General features: G+C 49.2%; 1 protein-coding gene and 1 long non-coding RNA gene across 4 annotated transcripts in view; both read left to right on the forward strand.

The window, feature by feature from the left end:
- LOC119975863 (alpha-1,4-N-acetylglucosaminyltransferase-like) overlaps nt 1-17,059 on the forward strand; it is a 29,206-nt gene extending 12,147 nt beyond the window's left edge. For all 3 annotated transcript variants that reach the window (XM_038815743.1, XM_038815744.1, XM_038815742.1), the window contains 2 exons: nt 818-1,278; nt 16,424-17,059. In XM_038815743.1, the coding sequence (XP_038671671.1) occupies nt 850-1,278; nt 16,424-17,038 (1,044 nt within the window). In that variant the 5' untranslated portion in view covers nt 818-849 and the 3' untranslated portion in view covers nt 17,039-17,059. The remainder of the gene's footprint in view (nt 1-817; nt 1,279-16,423) is intronic.
- LOC119975864 lies at nt 7,658-9,093 on the forward strand. Its single transcript, XR_005462815.1, has 2 exons — nt 7,658-7,694; nt 8,871-9,093. It is a non-coding gene; the product is annotated as an uncharacterized LOC119975864 (long non-coding RNA).
- Nucleotides 17,060-18,437: the final 1,378 nt, after the last annotated feature.

Raw genomic sequence — 18,437 nt, forward strand, 5'->3', positions numbered from 1 at the left:
GATTCAAAATCTGTTGCTCTTTTGAATATATTCCATATTCCAATCTCCACTGCTCTCCATGGAAGCGAATTCCAAAGACTCATGGGACGGGATTTTCCATCCCACTGCACCCGTTTTGTGGTGCGGTGCATCCCCGACAGCAGCAGGATTCTCCTTCCCACCAGGCGGCCAATGGGGTTTCCCATTGTGGGCACCCCCACGGCCTCAGGAAATCCATAGGCGTGAGTACACTGCCAGCAAAATGGAGGATTCCGCCTATGGAGAGTCCAGCCCTTGGGCTTTTGAGAGAAGCAAATCCTCCTCATCTCTGTCATGGATGAGAGACCTTTTACCCTTAAACTGTGTCCCCTAGATCTCGATTATCTCACGAGGGGAAACAAGCCACATCAGAACCTTTCGAGTTAACCATGGGTGGTGCGTCCATCCAGTGGATTTTTCTTACTTGTTGGAATGCATCTATTCTGCTTCTTCTGAAAAGTCACCTTCAATGTTTGTCACTATCACTATTGAGCTCTCTCTTAACTTGATTTGCCTTAATCTAATCTGTAAAATGATCCGTGCTCAAAGTGGAAGGAAGTGATGCATGTGGTCACCTCTCAAGGATTTATAATCGTGATTTTAGGTGAACAGCTCCAATATTTCCTGGTCTCTCTGCCTCACTCCCCCATGAGAGGACTATCTTTTGACTGCATTTGTTCTGGCGTTAATGAGGTGATAGTTAAATATATTTTATGAAACCCTGGTTGATTTCAGTATAAACATCAATAATAAGGCGCTTCGTTACTGAATAAAGATTCTCTATATTTATGTTTCACAGGAGCCTTTGAAGAAACAGCTCAGATCCACACCATGGGTTCCCGTTCCAAGTGGTTCCTGCTCATTCTCACCCTTATAGTTTGTAGTATTCTTTTCAGATTGTACAAGATGGACACCTATCAGTTCATTAAAAGCGGCATCTTGGAAATAACTCAAGTGAAAACAAAAGCCGCCTCAGGTTTTTCAGAACGAATCATGGAGCCTGGCATAATATTTGTGGAGACAACTGATAAAGTTGAGCCATCACCATTGGCGGTGTGTTCAGTGGAATCTGCTGCTCGTTTAAACCCAGAAAAAAAGGTCTATTATTGCATGAAGGGATTCAGTGGCAAGTTATCACAATATCCACATCCTAATTATACTGGCATTCCATTGCTGTCTGCAATAAGTAATGTTGTCCTTGTACCCATGAATGTCACTGAACTGTTTGAAAACACTCCTTTGGACAAGTGGTATCAAAAGGTAACCAACTATGAAAAACATTTCCAATTTCTACAGTTGTTGTTCCTGGTTATTTGAAAAATAACGGGCGGGATTCTCCATTGACTGATGCCGAAATCACGAAACACGATTGGGTGGAGAATAGAATCCAAAGCTAAAATCACGGTGGACGCCAAATTGACGCTAAATCGTAATTCTCTGTCACCTCGACAGCAGCGTCAATGCAATCTGGAACGCACAGACAGTAAACACCGTTTATATGACATTAGCGGGCCAGCCCGGTATTTTCCAGAGTCTCTGCGATGCTCCGCCTCCAATGGGCCGAGTTCCAGACGGCACGGTTCACTTGTGCTTTAAAATCAGGAAATCGGCGTCATGGCTGCTGAGGGACAGTGGGTACCGAAAGTGTCCAGCATCACCATTGTTTGCGGACGGTTGTCACGCTGGCTGGGGGTGGGGGGGGGGGGGGGGGGGGAGGCTTCTGTTAGGGCCAGGGGAAGTAGCGGGGGAGTGGCCAGGAGGTGGGCTATGTGGTCGAGATGGACGGGCACGTAGCACCATTGCCGCAACCGGCAAGGCAGCTGCACATGCCGCTAACAGCCCACTGTGAACTAAGGGCGACGGATTGTATAAGGGCACCCCCAGTGCCATCTGGCCCAGGCCAACCCAACATCTCTTTGGGCGTGCTCCAGCGCAGCCAGTGCCATCTTGTCGGCTGATATGAGTGTGTGGGCTTGTAATGTGTATATGCAGCTGCAGCTTGTCAACTTGCTGAGTGTCAGTCACGGACCTGGCGAATCCCGTACCGTTTTTCACTGGAATCGATTGTGTTCCACGAATCGATCCAGGTTCGGCACCAGTTTTGCTGTCGTTAAAGTCCAAGAATTCTGCGTCGGTGTCAACACTTTGGGCTGGATAATCTGATCGCCGACACCAAAATCGCGTTTGGTGATCAGTCGGAGAATTCACTTTTATGCTGGAATCGGGGATGGCGCCGTTTGCCCAATGCTCTGCCCCCTCAAAAACGGCATGCTCAAGGAATATGCCGCATGCCGATGGCCTCATGACGTCACCTGAGGCCCTCCCCCGATGCTCCGACCTCAATGGGCCAAGTGCCTGAAGACGTGGGATACGTGTCTCACAACTTTTGTGGACCTCGCGTGGCAACTGCGGACTCTGTCCAGCGCCGCTACAGTTGGGGGGGGGAACCGTTCCGCTGGCAGTGGGGGCTTTGGCAGGGTCTGGGGGGGGTTACAGGGAGGCGGTGTTTGGCAGGCCGGGTCCTTGCGCAGCCGGCGCTATGCTGTACGCCGCAGACACCTCAGGCCACCACCTTGTGCATGCGCGGCACGGACCCGGCCATTCTGTGGCCACATCCACAGGTAAAGCCTGGGGCTTTACGCGGTGCGGCTGCTATACCCCCACCGGGCTGAGGATCCGACATAGCCGCAGAATCCAGTCACTAGTCTCAGAAACGGGGAATCCAGCTGAACATTTATGACGCAATATAAATGTGGAAATGTTGTGAATTGTAGGGTTTTGTCATTAATCCCGCGAGACTCAGATTAAACAAGGCACTGAGTGGAGTAATAAACCCAGCCACTGACATAAAGGACAGTGCTATTTTTTGATCAGTTTATTAAGTCTAATCTATGTTTAAAAGCATTTGGTAACTACATTTGATAGAAAATTCAGCATCCAGACAGACACGACTATATGGTACTGCTCACAGAACCACGATATGATTAGTTTCTTAGTCTGTGGAGGATTCTCTGCACATTATCTGTTCCCTACTTTATTTCCTTATAGACGGTGTTTTCGTCTCCGCCATTGGCGAGCAGCCCATGTGGGCCAAAGGCTCTCCTTATATCCTTCCTTTACTCATTTTAGGTTCTTGGGGCATGTACCCAAAAAGTAACTAGCCGTGGCGCTGAGTGGACGATAGAAACCGGGAGACCCTGCTCCCAGGGTTGACCCGGCTCTCACGTTGTGGTCTCAATCCCGCCCATTGTGGGATTTTATTTTTCAGCATTCATATTAAAGTGAGATAGCTAGCCTCGCTTTAATGTGTATATTCCCGAGATACCGAGGCATGGGCTCTATCTCCTTTGCCACAGGTTCCTTGGCTGTGGTTCAGTGGTGGTCTCCACAAATGGGGACCTGATGGAACAGAACTTGTGGGAATTTCCCAGGGGAGCGGAGGGCCAGAGGTGCATACCCTTAGGGCAGGATTGTACCCTGGCACTGCTGGTGCCACCTGGTTATCCTGACACTGCCCAGGTGGCAGGGGCACTGCCAGGGTGCCAGGTTGGCACTGCCAAGCTGGCATTATTTTGTGCAGTTGTGATCTGGCTGGGGGCAGCCTATGAGGGGGTGGGGCCAGGGGACCCTCCCATGTGCTTTGGGACTTGGGGGGGGGATCCAGAGATCCAGATGCCATTTAAAAAATGGTGGCCCGATCTCTTGCTGCACTGAGAAAGCCCGGCGAATGGAGCTCCTCAATGCACAAAACGGGGCTCTGTGCGGCCTTGGCTGTGCTGCCTTGGTGCCAACCTGACACTGACAAGTTGCCCAGGTGGCACTGCCAGCTGGTGGGGCACTGCCAAAGGGCTAGGTTGGCACTGCCAAGGTACCAAGCTGGCATTTTGTATGCATTGGTGATCCAGCTGGGGGTGCCCTGCATGAGTGTTGGGGGAGCCAGGGTACCCTCCCATAGTGCGTTGGGGCTTGGGGAGGTCACTTCGGGGTCGCCAGAGATCTGGACCCCATTTAAAAATGGCATCCCGATCTCTTGCTGATCTGAGGAATTCTGGCGAATGGAGCTCCTCAATGCACAAAACAAGGCTATGTGTGATCTCAGCTGTGCGTTCCCTGCTGAGGCCCCGTATCTCACGCGAGTGCTGTTCATCCGTTCATCCTGCTTGTTCAGTATTCCTTTATAGAAGTGTAATGATGCACTTTCAGAGATTTCAGTAGTGAACAACAAAGGGTTTATTTACAAGGATCTACATGAGCAGCAACATGCCTGCAGCTGGTTCTGGAATCCGTCTGCTTGAGAAAACTCCTCTCCCTGGGGTGATTCCCCATCTTCTCACCCAGGCCAGGTGACCTTCACTGACCTATTACCCTTAAATGGACAATCACCACTAAAACAGAATGCCTGAGATGGATTTAATCAGTTTTCTGACCCTTGTGGATCAAAAAGCCATCACACTTTTTGTTTGGGTCTCAAAATTATACTACATTAATTGTCCTTAACACATGATATCATCTGTCCAGTGTTGTCCCCATAGGTTAGCTTGAATCAATGAGCAGAGTCTTTTGTTCTCAGCAAGTGTCTGTCCTGCTATCTGAAAAAGCAGCGAGACACCCATGTTGTCTCTGAGGAGGAAGTCTCACCATAACTTCTGCCTATAAGGCAGTTAAGTTGATAGCAATTGGTCTTCCCCAAGACTGAGGGCGCTGAGGTGGCACAATGGCACAGTAAGTTAGCACTGCTGCCTCCTGGCGGCGAGGACCCGGGTTCGATCCTGGCCCCAGGTCATGGTCTGTGTGGAGCTAGCACATTCTCCCCATGTCTGCATGGGTCTCACCCCCACAACCCAGAAGATGTGTGGGTAGGTGGACTGGTCACGCTAAATTGTCCCTTAATTGAAAAAAAAATGAATAAACAAACAAATAAAATAGACTGATGGCCCTGGAAGGTGACTTCCCATCCGCCAAGAGCTGCTATGCAATCTGAAGCCAATATATTTTACACTCAGAGGAGGGCCATCAGCAACCCTCCCCCCAGAGCCCCAGGACATGACTCAGGCAAGAGTGCTGTTGGCAGAGAGGTGGTCTTGCTGGGTGGGGGCCAGGCTGGGTGGAGGTCATGGCGACCATCAGCAAGTGCAGGGGGATGGCCTTCAGTGGGTGGCCACTCTTCTACCCCACGTGCATTCCATTGATTGTGCACACATTAGTGCAGATTGAGATGCCCATCCTCCAGCAGACATGCAGCCTGCACTGTGTTACCCAGCACGGTGGCACAGTGGTTAGCACTGCTGCCTCACAGCACCAAGGACCCAAGTTCAATTCCGGCCTTGGGTGACTGTCTGTGACTGGGAAGTCGGCACTTCCTCCCCATGTCTGTGAGAGTTTCCTCTGGGTGCCATGGTTTTCTCCCACAGTCCAAAAGTGTGCAGGTTAGGTAGATTGCCCGGGCTAAATTGCCCCTTAGTTTCCAAAGATGTGCAGGATGGGTGGGGTTATGGGGATAGACAGGGGAGTGGGCTTGGGTTGAGTGCTCTTTCAGAGGGTCGGTGCCGATGCAATGGCCTGAATGGCCTCCTTCAACGCTGTAGGAATTCTATGGTTCTTTTCAGGCTGCATGATTCAGGCCTGCCTGGAGCTGGGAAAATTAAAGGAAAGGTTGTGTGAGGTCCTTGTGACGATTAATTGGTCACCTAGGGGACTTAAGTGGAGGCCAGGTGGGAAGATGGATAATTGGCCTTCACACCTGGAACTTACTTGCAGTGGAAGTGGGGTTGTCACACCTGCCCAGAGGAACAGCTTCTCAGTATTCAACCTATCAAGTTCCCTCAGGATCATATATGTTTCAACAAGAAGGGTGGGTCAGTAAATTTGCTGATGACACCAAGATTGGTGGAGTAGTGGATAAGGTGGAGGGCTGTTGTAGGTTGCAAAGAGACATTGATAGGATGCAGAGCTGGGCCAAAAAATGGCAGATAGAGTTCAACTCTGATAAGTGCGAGGTGATTCATTTTGGTAGGAAAAATTTGAATGCGGATTACAGGGTCAACGACAGGGTTCTGAGGAATGTGGAGGAACAGAGAGACTTGGGGTTCATGTCCACAGATCTCTGAAGGTTGCCACCCAGTGGATAGAGCCATGAAGAAGGCCTATAGTGTGTTAGCGTTTATTAACAGGGGGCTTGTGTTTAGGAGTCGTGGGGTTATGCTGCAACTGTACATGACCCTGGTGAGACCACATTTGGAGTATCGAGTGCAGTTCTGGTCACCTCACTATAGGATGTGGAAGCATTGGAAAGGGGATTTACCAGGATGCTGACTGGTTTGGAGGATGGGTCTTATGAAGAAAGGTTAAGGGAGCTAGGGCTTTTCTCTTTGGAGCGGAGGAAGATGAGAGGCGACTTAATAGAGGTTCATAAGATGATGAGGGGGATAGATAAGAGTGGACGTTCAGAGACTATTTCCTCGGGTGGATGTAGCTGTTACAAGGGGGCATAACTATAAGGGTCAGGGTGGGAGATAGGAGGGATGTCCGAGGTAGGTTCTTTACTCAGAGAGTGGTTAGGGTGTGGAATGGACTGCCTACTGTGGTAGTGGAGTCGGAAACTTTAGGAACTTTCAAGAGGTTGTTGGATAGGCACATGGAGCACACCACAATGAGAGGGATTGTGATAGCTTGATCTTGGTTTCGAACAAGGCTCGGCACAACATCTAGGGCCGAAGGGTCTGTTCTGTGCTGTACTGTTCTATGTTCTATGTTCTAAGATCACCTCTCCTTCTACAAAAATTCACTGGGTGTGTCCAATCAGTTTGATTCTTCATGTCAGGAATAAGTCATGCGAACCTTCTCTGAATTGCTTTGACCATCATTCTACCCTTTTTAAATAAAGAGCTGTTGTAAAAGACCTTGGGCGCGATTCTTCGACCCCACCGGGTGGGAGACTCGTGGGAGTGCCGGGCGAATCACGCCACGCCGCCCTGGCACCCGCACGCGATTCTCCCACGCCCCCAAAAATGGCGTGTCACGTTTTGCGACAGGCCGCTCGGAGAATCGCCGCTCCGGTCGAGCGGCGATTCTCTGGCCTGGATGGGCCGAGCGGCCTGTCGAACCCGACCAGTTCACGCCTGCGCCAACCACACCTCGCTTGTTCCTGCCACAAAGAACTCTAATGAACTGGTTCATCGTGATTTCCCTTTGACAACACCATGTTGACTCTGCCTGATCCCAATGTGATATTCTAAATATCTTGCTCTAACCTCCTTTGTCATGGATTCTAGCCATTTCCCTGTGGCAGACATTAGGCACACAATTCCTCCAGGGTTCGGCAGTGTAGATGCAAGAAGAATGTTCCAACTGGTGGTGGGACATAGGACACGGCCTCAGAATAAAAGGTAGGTCATTTAGGGTTAAGATGAGGAGGAATTTCTTCAATCACTGGATAAATCTCACCCCGATGGGCTATGGAGATTCAGATATTGAGGATATTCAAAGTAGAAGTCAATATATGAATATATACTGTTATAACCCTACAGGAGGCCAAGGGATCTGCAACCTCAGAGTCCAGAGGGCCTCACCTGAGTACGATCTATCTAGATGAGGGGTGTGGAACTACCCCCTTAATCCAGGGGCCTCTGGGACATAAATACCCCGCCCAAGTGCGGGCCGGCACGGGAGACCCTTCGGTGAGTAGGAGGTGCAATCTAATAGGTGGAATAAATATTTGAGTACCTTCCGAGTGGTCACTTGCCTGGAACTCTGCATAAAGCAATGGCATTAAAGGATTATGGGGATAGGGGAGAAAAATTGTGTTGTGGAAGAAGATCAGCCATTATCTCATTAAATGACAGAATAGGCTCAAGGGGCCAAATGGCCAAACCCTGCTCCTATGTCCTCATTTTACTTTGCTCCCGTGTTTAATTTTAAATGTGTAAAATGGCCATTGACTGAGAATTCCACATTCCAGAATGAGAAACCAGGGAGACACAAGGGAGGGAACCAAAGACAGAAATGAAAGACGGAAAGTAGAAACAAAAATGGAAGGTAGAGGGAATAAAGGCTTGGAACAAATAGGGCCACAGTACAAAAGATCATGTGTAGAAATGTTAAAAAGACAAGTCTAAAGGCACTGGGTGGGATTCTCTATTTCCGAGTCTAAGGGCGCGATTCTCCGGAAAGATTTCTAAGCGTGTTAGCAAGCAGGAATTGCAGCAAGCTTCCCAGTGCTCAACCCAGCGAAACCAGCATGGCTATTCAACGTTAATTGGTCCACTTAACGAGGCCCCATAGGCTTCTCGCCGCAAATGAAGGCCCGCCAGCCGATTCGCCGGGAACGCGCTCGCCAGCCCCCAGCGAGAAAAGTCAAGCAGCACTTAAACTGCACTCACACAGCCAGCCCCACTCAATGCCGAGAAGACTGACCCCAAAATTCGGGGATGCAGACCTGGGGAGGCTCCTTGATACAGTGGAGACCAGAAGGGATGTCCTGTTCCCCCAAGGGTCTCAGAAGGTGAGCCACAGGGCAGCCAGTGCTTCTAGGGATGCGGTGGTGGTGGCTGTAAGTTCGGGGAGTGTGATCAGGAGGACTGGCCTCCCCTGCCGTAAGAACCTACACCGGGCAGCGCGAGTGACTTGACACCAACCCCTCCCCTCACCCACACATATCCCCCCCCCCCCCCCCGAGACCTTTCCACCCCCACAGGAGCATCCATCTCCCTCCCCAACCCTCCATGTGCCCCCCAACCCTCAAATGCCCCCTCTCCCTTGAAACCCCCCCCCCCCCACAACCCTTCCTTCACACCTCCCCCTCCCATCACTGTGACCCATGCATCTGACTAACGATGCCCTCTGTGTCTCCACAGGAGAAACTCTCCCACAAATGACAGGAGAGGGCCCAAACTGATGAAGGCATGCTGACACAGGGATTCTCACCACCTTCGAGGAGAGTACCCTGGAGGTGACCGGTGTGGCCGAGGACAGAGGGGTCACCAACACGGAGGCTGGCGGAAGCTGCAGAGATGAGGATCCACCGGGCACCACCTGAGGGCCTGCCAAACTTTTTAAAAATAAATTTAGAGTACCCAATTCATTTTTTTCCAATTAAGGGGCAATTTAGCATGGCCAATCCACCTACTCTGCACATCTTTGGGTTGTGGGGGCGAAATCCACGCAAACGCGGGGAGAATATGCAAACTCCACATGGACAGTGACCCAGAGCCGGGATCGAACCTGGGACCTCGGCTCCGTGAGGCCGCAGGGCTAACCCTCTGCGCCACCGTGCAGCCCTGGACGTGCCAAACCTGAGTAGTCATTGCCATACTGACTGACCCATGCCTCCCACTGACCACATGTCCATTCTCCCACAGGTCCTCCAGCCGACGGTCCCAGCCCATCCCGAGTGGTGCCCTGCCCAGCATCCCAGCAGAACACCTCGGAGGAGAGCTCCGAGGATGCCAGGATTGATGCGCCACAGCTGTCATCCCCACCCTCAACCAACGCAGATCCACACTTCTCGGTGGGAAATGTTAGTGAATAGGCTTCTGGGACACAATCTGGTGATCACCACACTGCTGATGATGTACATCAGATGGAGGCAGGAATTCCGAGGCAAGACAGCATTCATAGGGTGGCTGGATCCCAGGACCCAGCTGGGTCCCAGCCTGATGCTGAGCCTCTGGAACAGGGTTACCCGGAGTTGATAGAGACGATAGGGAGCGGCCGGGACATTCAGAGGGAGATGTCAGCAACACTCCAGCAGATCCATAGCCGATTGGAGGAGTAACAGAGGCGACGGGCACAGGAGATGACGCCAACAATGCATGGCACCGAGGCCAACACTGTTAGGGTGGCGACCTCAGTGGAGAGCCCGGTGCACGACATCGGCAGCATGAGAGAAGGTGTCCAAAGCATTGCGCAGTCGGTGACGGCCATGGCTGAGGATCTTGGCAGAATGTCCGACTCGCTGGGGGATGTGACCCAGTACCAGGCTGAACTTGATGTGGTGCTGCGGGCACTGCCGAGACACTGCAGTGCATGGCCCAATTACTGAGGAGCATCGCCAAGAGCGTCAACACCGGGGCTCAAAACTGCTGCCCCTCCATCCTGAGGTGAAATCTGGGGCCATATGGGCAGCGACCACGAGGAAAAGGGTTGGGTGTCAACCTGGACACGCCACATGGAGTGGGGATAGTGGACACCAGCTCCCCTTAATTCAGCCCCTCTGATCAGTGGGGAGCACCGGGGGGAGGGGGGGCAGCACGGTGACACATTGGTTAGCACTGCTGCCTCACGGTGCCGCGGACCCGGGTTCGATCCCGGTCAGGGGTCATGGTCTGTTTGGAGTTTGCACATTTGTACGTGGGTTTCACCCTGCAGCCCAAAGATGTGCAGGATAGGTGGATTGGCCACGCTGAATTGTTACTTAATTGGAAAAAAAAGAATTGGGTACTCTGAATTTTATTTAAAAAGAAGCACCTTTAAGCGCAACCAGTACGATGCCTCTGTTACTTTCTTCCACAATGAGGGCCGACCTCCAAACCTTGGCCCAGCTCTGCAATGACTTATGGGCAGCACGGTGGCACAGTTGTTAGCATTTTTGCTTTACAGTTCCAGGGTCCCAGGTTTGATTCCCGACTTGGGTCGCTATCTGTGTGGAGTCTGTAAGTTTTCCCTGTGTCTGCGTGGGTTTCCTCTGGGTGCTCTGGTTTCCTCCCACAAGTCCCGAAAGATGTGCGTTAGGTAATTTGGACATTCTGAAATATCCCTCTGTGTACCCGAACAGGCGCCGGAATGTAACCCTAATTTGGGGGTTTTCACAGTAACTTCATTGCAATATTAATGCAAGCCTACTTGCAACAATAAAGATTATTATTAGTAGTAGTAGTATTCCCTTGATGGCCACCAGGAGCAGGTGTCCTCCTCACCCACATGGTGCCAAATCTGCGAGGACATGACAAAGGTGCCGTACTGTCTCTTGTTGAGGCGGTGTCTCGTGCGGCACGTGCTGTCCATCATCTGTTTAGCCGACCAGCAACACCTGTACACTGTTGCTCGTTGTGTTCTCTCCTTAATTGGCTCTGTTTATAGCGGTTAATATGGTCGCCTTCCTTAATTCTGATTACGTTTGCTCAAGAGTCGCCAGGTATCTTTCGATACTGTCACAAGTTTCAAAACCGAATACTGATCAAAGACTCGATATACCAGTTAGTAAGTTCAAAATCAATGCTCATTTGTTTACACACACAGTCAATTATACTCATGCACAAAACTCTACCAACTAAACTCTCACTACCACTAAAGCCTATACTTAGCTTCGGGTGCCCACTCAGTCAGAGGAACAATGGCCGTTGTCCGGTTCTGAGGCTGCTGGGGTCGAGCTGGTACGGAAGAGTAGCTAGGGGCATCTGTCTCGTAGTGTGCATTGACTTTGGACTTACTTGTTCTGGTTCAGCTGCTAGGCAGGTCTTTCCTCGCTGAGAGCCAAGGCCAAGAGAGCGATTCTCTCTTGGGGGCTTCTTATACCCAAAAGGGGCTTTGCACGCTTTTGGGAGGGCCTTGAACTTGGCCCCAATTAATTGGACCGCATCTTGATCATCGATATCGATCTCGACCAATAAAGGGGTGGGTGCCCTGATTGCTGGGCATGTCATAGGTGGCCGTTGGGCTGCTTTGTTCTAGTCTCCTCTGGCGCCGGGATGTCTGCCTTAGTATCGTTTACCTAAATGTTACTCTTTTGTCCCTGGAGATGGCTCATTAGTATGGTAATGGCTTTGCAGTATCAGTCTTGTCTCAGAGCTACAGCTCCAATCAACAGACAAACCTAGCACCTGCTTGCTTTCTCAGCATTGTCCATTTTCCCTGCATTCTTTGCAAAGTGTCCATTTTGTAATCGGGATGTGGCCATCCCAGATGGCTACACCACCCTTGGCCATGGTGGGCCTCCCCCTCTGGGTGTCTCCCTGGCCTGATGGGCGGCCGGGTCCTCAAGGTGTGGGGCGGGGTCCGACACATGGGCCGCCACCTCGAGTAAATGCAGACTATGCTGCTGTTGCCGACACCGGCGTCTGGCCACCCGGCCTAGCAGCAGCATGACTAGGCCAAGTTCTGTGGAGTCCAAAATACTGTCCATACCATTCAATATCTGTAAGGAATTAGGAGAGAGTGTTTGACAAAAAGCGGGCCAGGAGCCACTTTTACCCCATTGATTTTCCCCCCTTCCCCCACCTGGAAAGTCCTATGCACGCACTCCCAGTCGCAGCGGGCCCACTCACCAGACCCCAGACCCTGCACCCCAGACACCAGGACGTAACGTCACCTGGTCCGCCATTGGTCCCCTCCCCATTGTACTCATCCACCCTGCGGCTGTGGACATGTCCCCGCAGCTCTGTCTCATTCCCTGGGTGCTCAGATGTTGGCTGCTGCGAGTCCCCGATGCGGCAGAGAATCAAAAACCGAGATCAGCGCTGGGCGACAGCAGGCGCCAATCCGAACGCAATGCTCCCTCCCTGGCGGCAGGATCGAAGTTTGTGTTTGTACGACAGAGAGAGGATATAAATCAATGCCATTTGTATCCACTTAATGGGCCCTATTCTCCAGCCCTCCACGATTCTCCGGCCCCCTGAGCTTGGAATCACGTGGGAAGGGATTACAACAGGTCTCACCAAACATGAAACTAACGTGGCGGACCTCCTGGTGGGACAAGGGGGTAACACCTTAACGGAGATGCCCCAAAGAGAATCCAAGGGCCATCCTCCTCACCCCCACCACAATCCACGACCTGCCCATCGCTCCTCTACCGGACAACCCCCCTCGCCACCTGCCCCCACACAGATGTTCAAAATGGGAGAATGTTCCAAGAGACCCCTTGATAGGGAGACTCCCCCAGGGCCCCCTAACTAAAGGGATCCGCACAAAGACCCCCTAACAAAAGGAACCCGCCACAGGGACCCCTTGACTAAAGGGCTTCCCCCACCCCCTCCCCTCCAGTAAAGAAACCCCTGTCTGGATGCTAGACAGGGGCAATGAAACAAATTACAACTGTAACACTTTTGTGGAAGCACCAAGTACCTCAAATCCTGTAATTGCAAACCATTCATTAATTTCTCGCAGTGGGCTGTGATTGACAGCTTCCAAAAAATAGCTGCAGCCTTGATTCATTCATCTCCCTAAGTGCTGAAATCCCAATGGTTACAGACATCAACCACATCATGTAGAGCAGTAAGTGTACTGCAATCACACAGGCAGGGCTCCCCTGGGCAAGATACCCAGTGTGGGAAAAATGCCAGCCTGGCACTATGGCTGTGCCATCTGATGTTGGCCTGGCACTGCCAAGGGGTCTGGGTAGCACTACCATGCTGGAAGGGACATTGCCAGGGTGCCAGGCTGGTATTTTTACCGCGCCGGGGGTGCCCTGCCCTTGTGAGATGGGGTGCAGGGAGGGGCCCTGGGGACGCCCATATAGGCGAGTCGGGGCTTTGGGGGGTCTGGAGGTCGCGTCAGGAGTGGTTGAGAGATCGGGACACTATTTATCTCGTCCTGCACTGAAGAGTTCTGGCGAGTGAAGCTCCTCAATGCAGGAAATGGGGCTAAGTGTGGCCTAGGCGGGGTGTTCCCAGCTGAGGCCCCGGATTGCAACAATGTCCCATTCAATAGTGGTCTTTCTCGGTGCTGCGAGTGCCTGGAAATACCCTGCTAAATGCACTTGACGCGGGATTCAAATCGTGCCCATAGTTAATCTTTCAAGTCCGTATGACTCTTCTTCAGAGTTTGGTTTCTTCAAAGGTTGGGATTGATTTTTTCCAGGTCTTGTCATTTATTCACTTTCAAAGATGATAAATCCCCTAATGTTTCCTTTCTCAGTATTTATTCTATCCAATAACATACATTCCTCCTCCTTAACTACAATGATTTTACTTTGTCATTTTTTTTCTTGCCCTCTTGTTGCTTTCCCTATTGAGCTTTCACTGCTGCATTTTTATATTGCCGAAGGCTTTGTGTTGCTGTGCGCTGACATAAGCTGTTGGTTTTGCCTTCTCCTGCTCTGTCCATTCTGTGATACCATGGGGAATTTAGATCTGGGAGCCCCAACCATTCTCTCTCTGGGAAGATATTTGTTCTGAACCTTTTCTAACTTCTCACTCAGTATCTGCTACTCCATTGACACTAATTTACCATCAAGTTGCTATTTCATAGATTTCATTGAATTTACAGTGCATAAGGAGGCCATTCGGCCCATCGAGTCTGCACCAGCCCTTGGAAAAGGCACCCTACCTAAGCCTCCACCCTGTCCCCATAACCCAGTAACCCTACCTAACCTTTTTGGGACACTAAGGGCAATCTACCATGGTCAATCCACCTAATCTGCACATCTTTGGACTGTGGGAGGAAACCGGAGCACCCGGAGCAAACCCACGCAGACACAGGGTTAATGTGGAGACTCCGCACAGACAGTGACCCAGCCGGGAATCGAACCTGGGACCCTAGTGCTGTGAAGCAACAGTGCTAATCACTGTGCTATTGTGCCGCAGCTCTACTGATTCCACATTACTGTTGCCAGCTCAATTCTCAGCTTTGTAAATCAGGTCCTTTGATAATTTAATATTGTTCTCTTGGACTGTTATTGTCCCTTTTCCATACTAGGTTAAATTAAACTGATCATATGGCAGCACGGTGGTGCAGTGGGTTAGCACTGCAGTCTCACGGCGCCGAGGACCCAGGTTCAATCCCGGCTCTGGGTCACTGTCTGTGTGGATTTTGCACATTCTCCCCGTGTTTGCGTGGGTTTCGCCCCCACAATCCAAAGATGTGCAAGGTAGGTAAACTGAACATGCTAAATTGTCCCTTATTTGGAAAAAATGAATTGGGTACATCCAAATTTATTTTTAAAAAATTAAACTGACCACTGCCACCAAATATTCTCTCACTGATAAAACTTCAAACTACCCAACTGCATTTCTTAAAACAAATACAGAAGATTTTCTGGATGGGCCTATTAGGTACAGACTAAACATATTCTGAATACATTTTCAGAATACTGCACTTTTGATTACCTTTAGTCTGAATTAATTTGTGTTAATAACAGGTCATTGAGATCTTCCAGATTCATTGTTGCAGCAGCTAGTCTAAATATTTCTGCTCTTCAATCTCTTTCCAAGTATTTGAAGCTCCAAAGTATATTACCAGTTGTGTAACTATCCCTTTCTTGTTGCTCAGTTCAGCACCCATGGTCCCTCCCTGCATTTCTATATCCCTCAGTCATTGGAAATCCTAGAACCAGGAACGCTGAGCTTTGATTCCTGCCCTTTCAGCCATGTTTCAGTGATAGCTATGATCTCATCCTTCCAAATGTGGTACATCTCCATCTATTTCCCCATTTCTAGCATGGTCTCAGAGGACAATTTCTTTCTCGCTTTCCTCACAAACACTTTCTATGCCGTACATTGTGCCATGTCGTGGCTGGGAAACCATTCATACCCAGAGTACTTCTGGGAAAAGCCATTGTGGAACAAACCAATATAAAACCTCCCCCACGTTTTATTAAAGATGACCTTAGGGAAATATGTGGAGCTTCTGCAAACTGACTGAGAAGTACCTTAACTGCAAGACACTGTGGCATAGTGGTATTGTACCTGGTACTGGTAATCCAAGAGACCCAGGGTCATACTCTGGGGTCACGGCTTTGAATCACACCATGGCAGATTTGAAATTTGAAGTCAATAAAAATCTGGAATTAAACGTCTCATCATAGGGCAGAACGGTGGCGCAGTGGTTAGCACTGCTGCCTCACGGTACCAAACACCCAGGTTCGATCCCAGCCCCGGGTCACCGTCCGAGTAGAGTTTTCACATTCTCCCCATGTTTGTGTGGGTCTCACCCCCACAACACCTGCAGGGCAGGTGGATTGGCCACGCTAAATTGCCCCTTAATTGTAAAAATGATTCTTCAAAGTCTAATCATAGAAACTCTACAGTGCAGAAGGTGGCTGTGCGGCCCATTGAACCTGCACTGACCCTCTGAAAAAGCACTCTACCTAGACTCACTACCCCACCCTATCCCTGTGACTCCACCTAACCTTTGGGCACGAAGGAGCAATTTAGCATGGCCCAAACAACATCTAACCTGCACATCTTTGGACTAATGATGACCACAAAACCACGATTGTTGTAAAAACGCATATGGTTTACTAATGCTCTTTTGGGAAGGAAATCAAACATCCTTACCTGGTCTGGCCTCCATATGACTCCAGATCGAGAGAAATGTGGTTGACTCTTAAATGCCCTCAGGGATGGGCAATAAATGCTGGCCAGCGACACCCACATGAACGAATGGGGAAAAAAATGAGAAGGCACATGGACAGTGTGAATATGCTGAAAGGGAGCATCATAGATTGAATTTGGCTTTGTCTATTGTATCATAGGTGAATCCAGAATTGGAAAAATATTGGATCCATGTCCTTGCTGATGGCTGCAGGATCGCTCTGGTATGGAAATACGGTGGCATCTACCTGGATACTGACATTATATCAATAAAGCCTTTGCCAATTGCCAATTTTACCACTTTGGAACATGACACAAGTTTAGGCAATGCAGCATTTGGATTTCATATCAAACATCATCAGTTTGTGTTGGAGTGCATGAAAGATTTTGTCGCCAATTATATAGGGCACATTTGGGGTCATCAAGGTCCCAAACTGATAACCCGTGTTCTGAGGCGATGGTGCAAGTTTAATGACACAGACAAACTCGCTGTAGAGGAATGCAATGGAATCACCGTGTGTAATCAAAGACGGTTCGCTCCAATCCCCTATCCAAGCTGGACACGTTATTTTGATTCCTGGAAAAAGGAGGATATAGAGAGCTTCTTCTCAGGTACATATGGAGCGCATGTCTGGAACTATATGAATTCTGGCATGACGAAAAAAGTAATTGCCGGAAGTGGATCATTAATTGAACATTTCTTTCAAATGTACTGTCCAACCACATACAGAAGTTTTATTCAATTTCCAAAGAATCCAGAGTCAATTAGGACCTGAGATTTTGGGGACAATGGAGGACATCCAAAAGATGCGGTACAATTTGGGACAGAATCTGAAAATTCCACCATTATAACTTGATTTGGCACAACAGAAATCTCACCACCTGACAGCACAACTGGGTTTGGTTGTAAATGTTCCAAAACCATGCTGAAATTGCATGTTGCCCCATTAGGAGCATTTCAAAAACTCTATTCTCATTCTCATTCTCAAAAACTCGGGCCTCACGGTAGCATGGTGGTTAGCATCAATGCTTCACAGCTCCAGGGTCCCAGGTTCGATTCCCGGCTGGGTCACTGTCTGTGTGGAGTCTGCACGTCCTCCCCGTGTGAGCGTGGGTTTCCTCCGGGTGCTCCGGTTTCCTCCCACAGTCCAAAGATGTGCGGGTTAGGTGGATTGGCCATGATAAATTGCCCGTAGTGTAAGGTTAATGGGGGGATTGTTGGGTTACGGGTATACGGGTTACGTGGGTTTAAGTAGGGTGATCATTGCTCGGCACAACATCGAGGGCCGAAGGGCCTGTTCTGTGCTGTACTGTTCTATGTTCTATAACATGATGCTGGAGTTCCACTGTGATAATGTTAGCCTGAACTATATTTTCTGCTGTTGGATTTTAAGGCATTATATTGGGGTTCCTATTGCATCAACGTTATTTTGAACGTCAGCAATCTCACCTGGGAACTTTGGACGGTAATCTAATACAGAGATTGAAAAGTGAAAATATTTAATATTTTAAGCACGTACCCCTTCAATTTTTTGAGAGCTAAGCTCGTGAAAAAAGTGCGGAACAATGAAATGAAATTGCTAAAAATATAAAATGAAAAATAAAGTCATGGTCATTCATGTATATTCCCAATGAGAACAATATCAATCGATAAGCCATTGAGAATGATAACTCTCTACTTTTATAAGCTGGACAAACTCCATCTCACTTGCTGGCATATTATTTTGGTCTTGATAATTTTAGTATCTGCTTTTTAAAAGCTCCTGGTATAGTTTTAAAACCAGTAAAAATCATTAATGCACTCTTTAAATAATGTGATTAATATTATTTTTGTTTATTCTGGGGGTATTAGAAACCCTAAGGAAGGAGGTGTTGAAAGAAGAAATGACCAAGATTTCAGCAGCACAGGGAAATAGTCAGGATGTATGCAAATCTGATAGTGAATAAAGTCAATGATGGTATTACATACTGTGAAATGGGTGTTACTTTATAATTGTGAAGAAAATTTATAATGAGCTTAGCTATTAATTAATAATGACATTTGAAGTGTCGTGGGAATAATAGACTGAAGGTTTGAGCTTCGTTTCAGGAATTTTTATTTGACACGATATTGTGGAGAGGGCTGGAGTAGGCTAAATAGCCATTCCACAGTACTCTGAATTATACAGAAGAAAA

The sequence above is a fragment of the Scyliorhinus canicula genome, chromosome 13 (assembly GCF_902713615.1).
Source record: "Scyliorhinus canicula chromosome 13, sScyCan1.1, whole genome shotgun sequence".
In the NCBI taxonomy this organism is placed as follows: domain Eukaryota; kingdom Metazoa; phylum Chordata; class Chondrichthyes; order Carcharhiniformes; family Scyliorhinidae; genus Scyliorhinus; species Scyliorhinus canicula.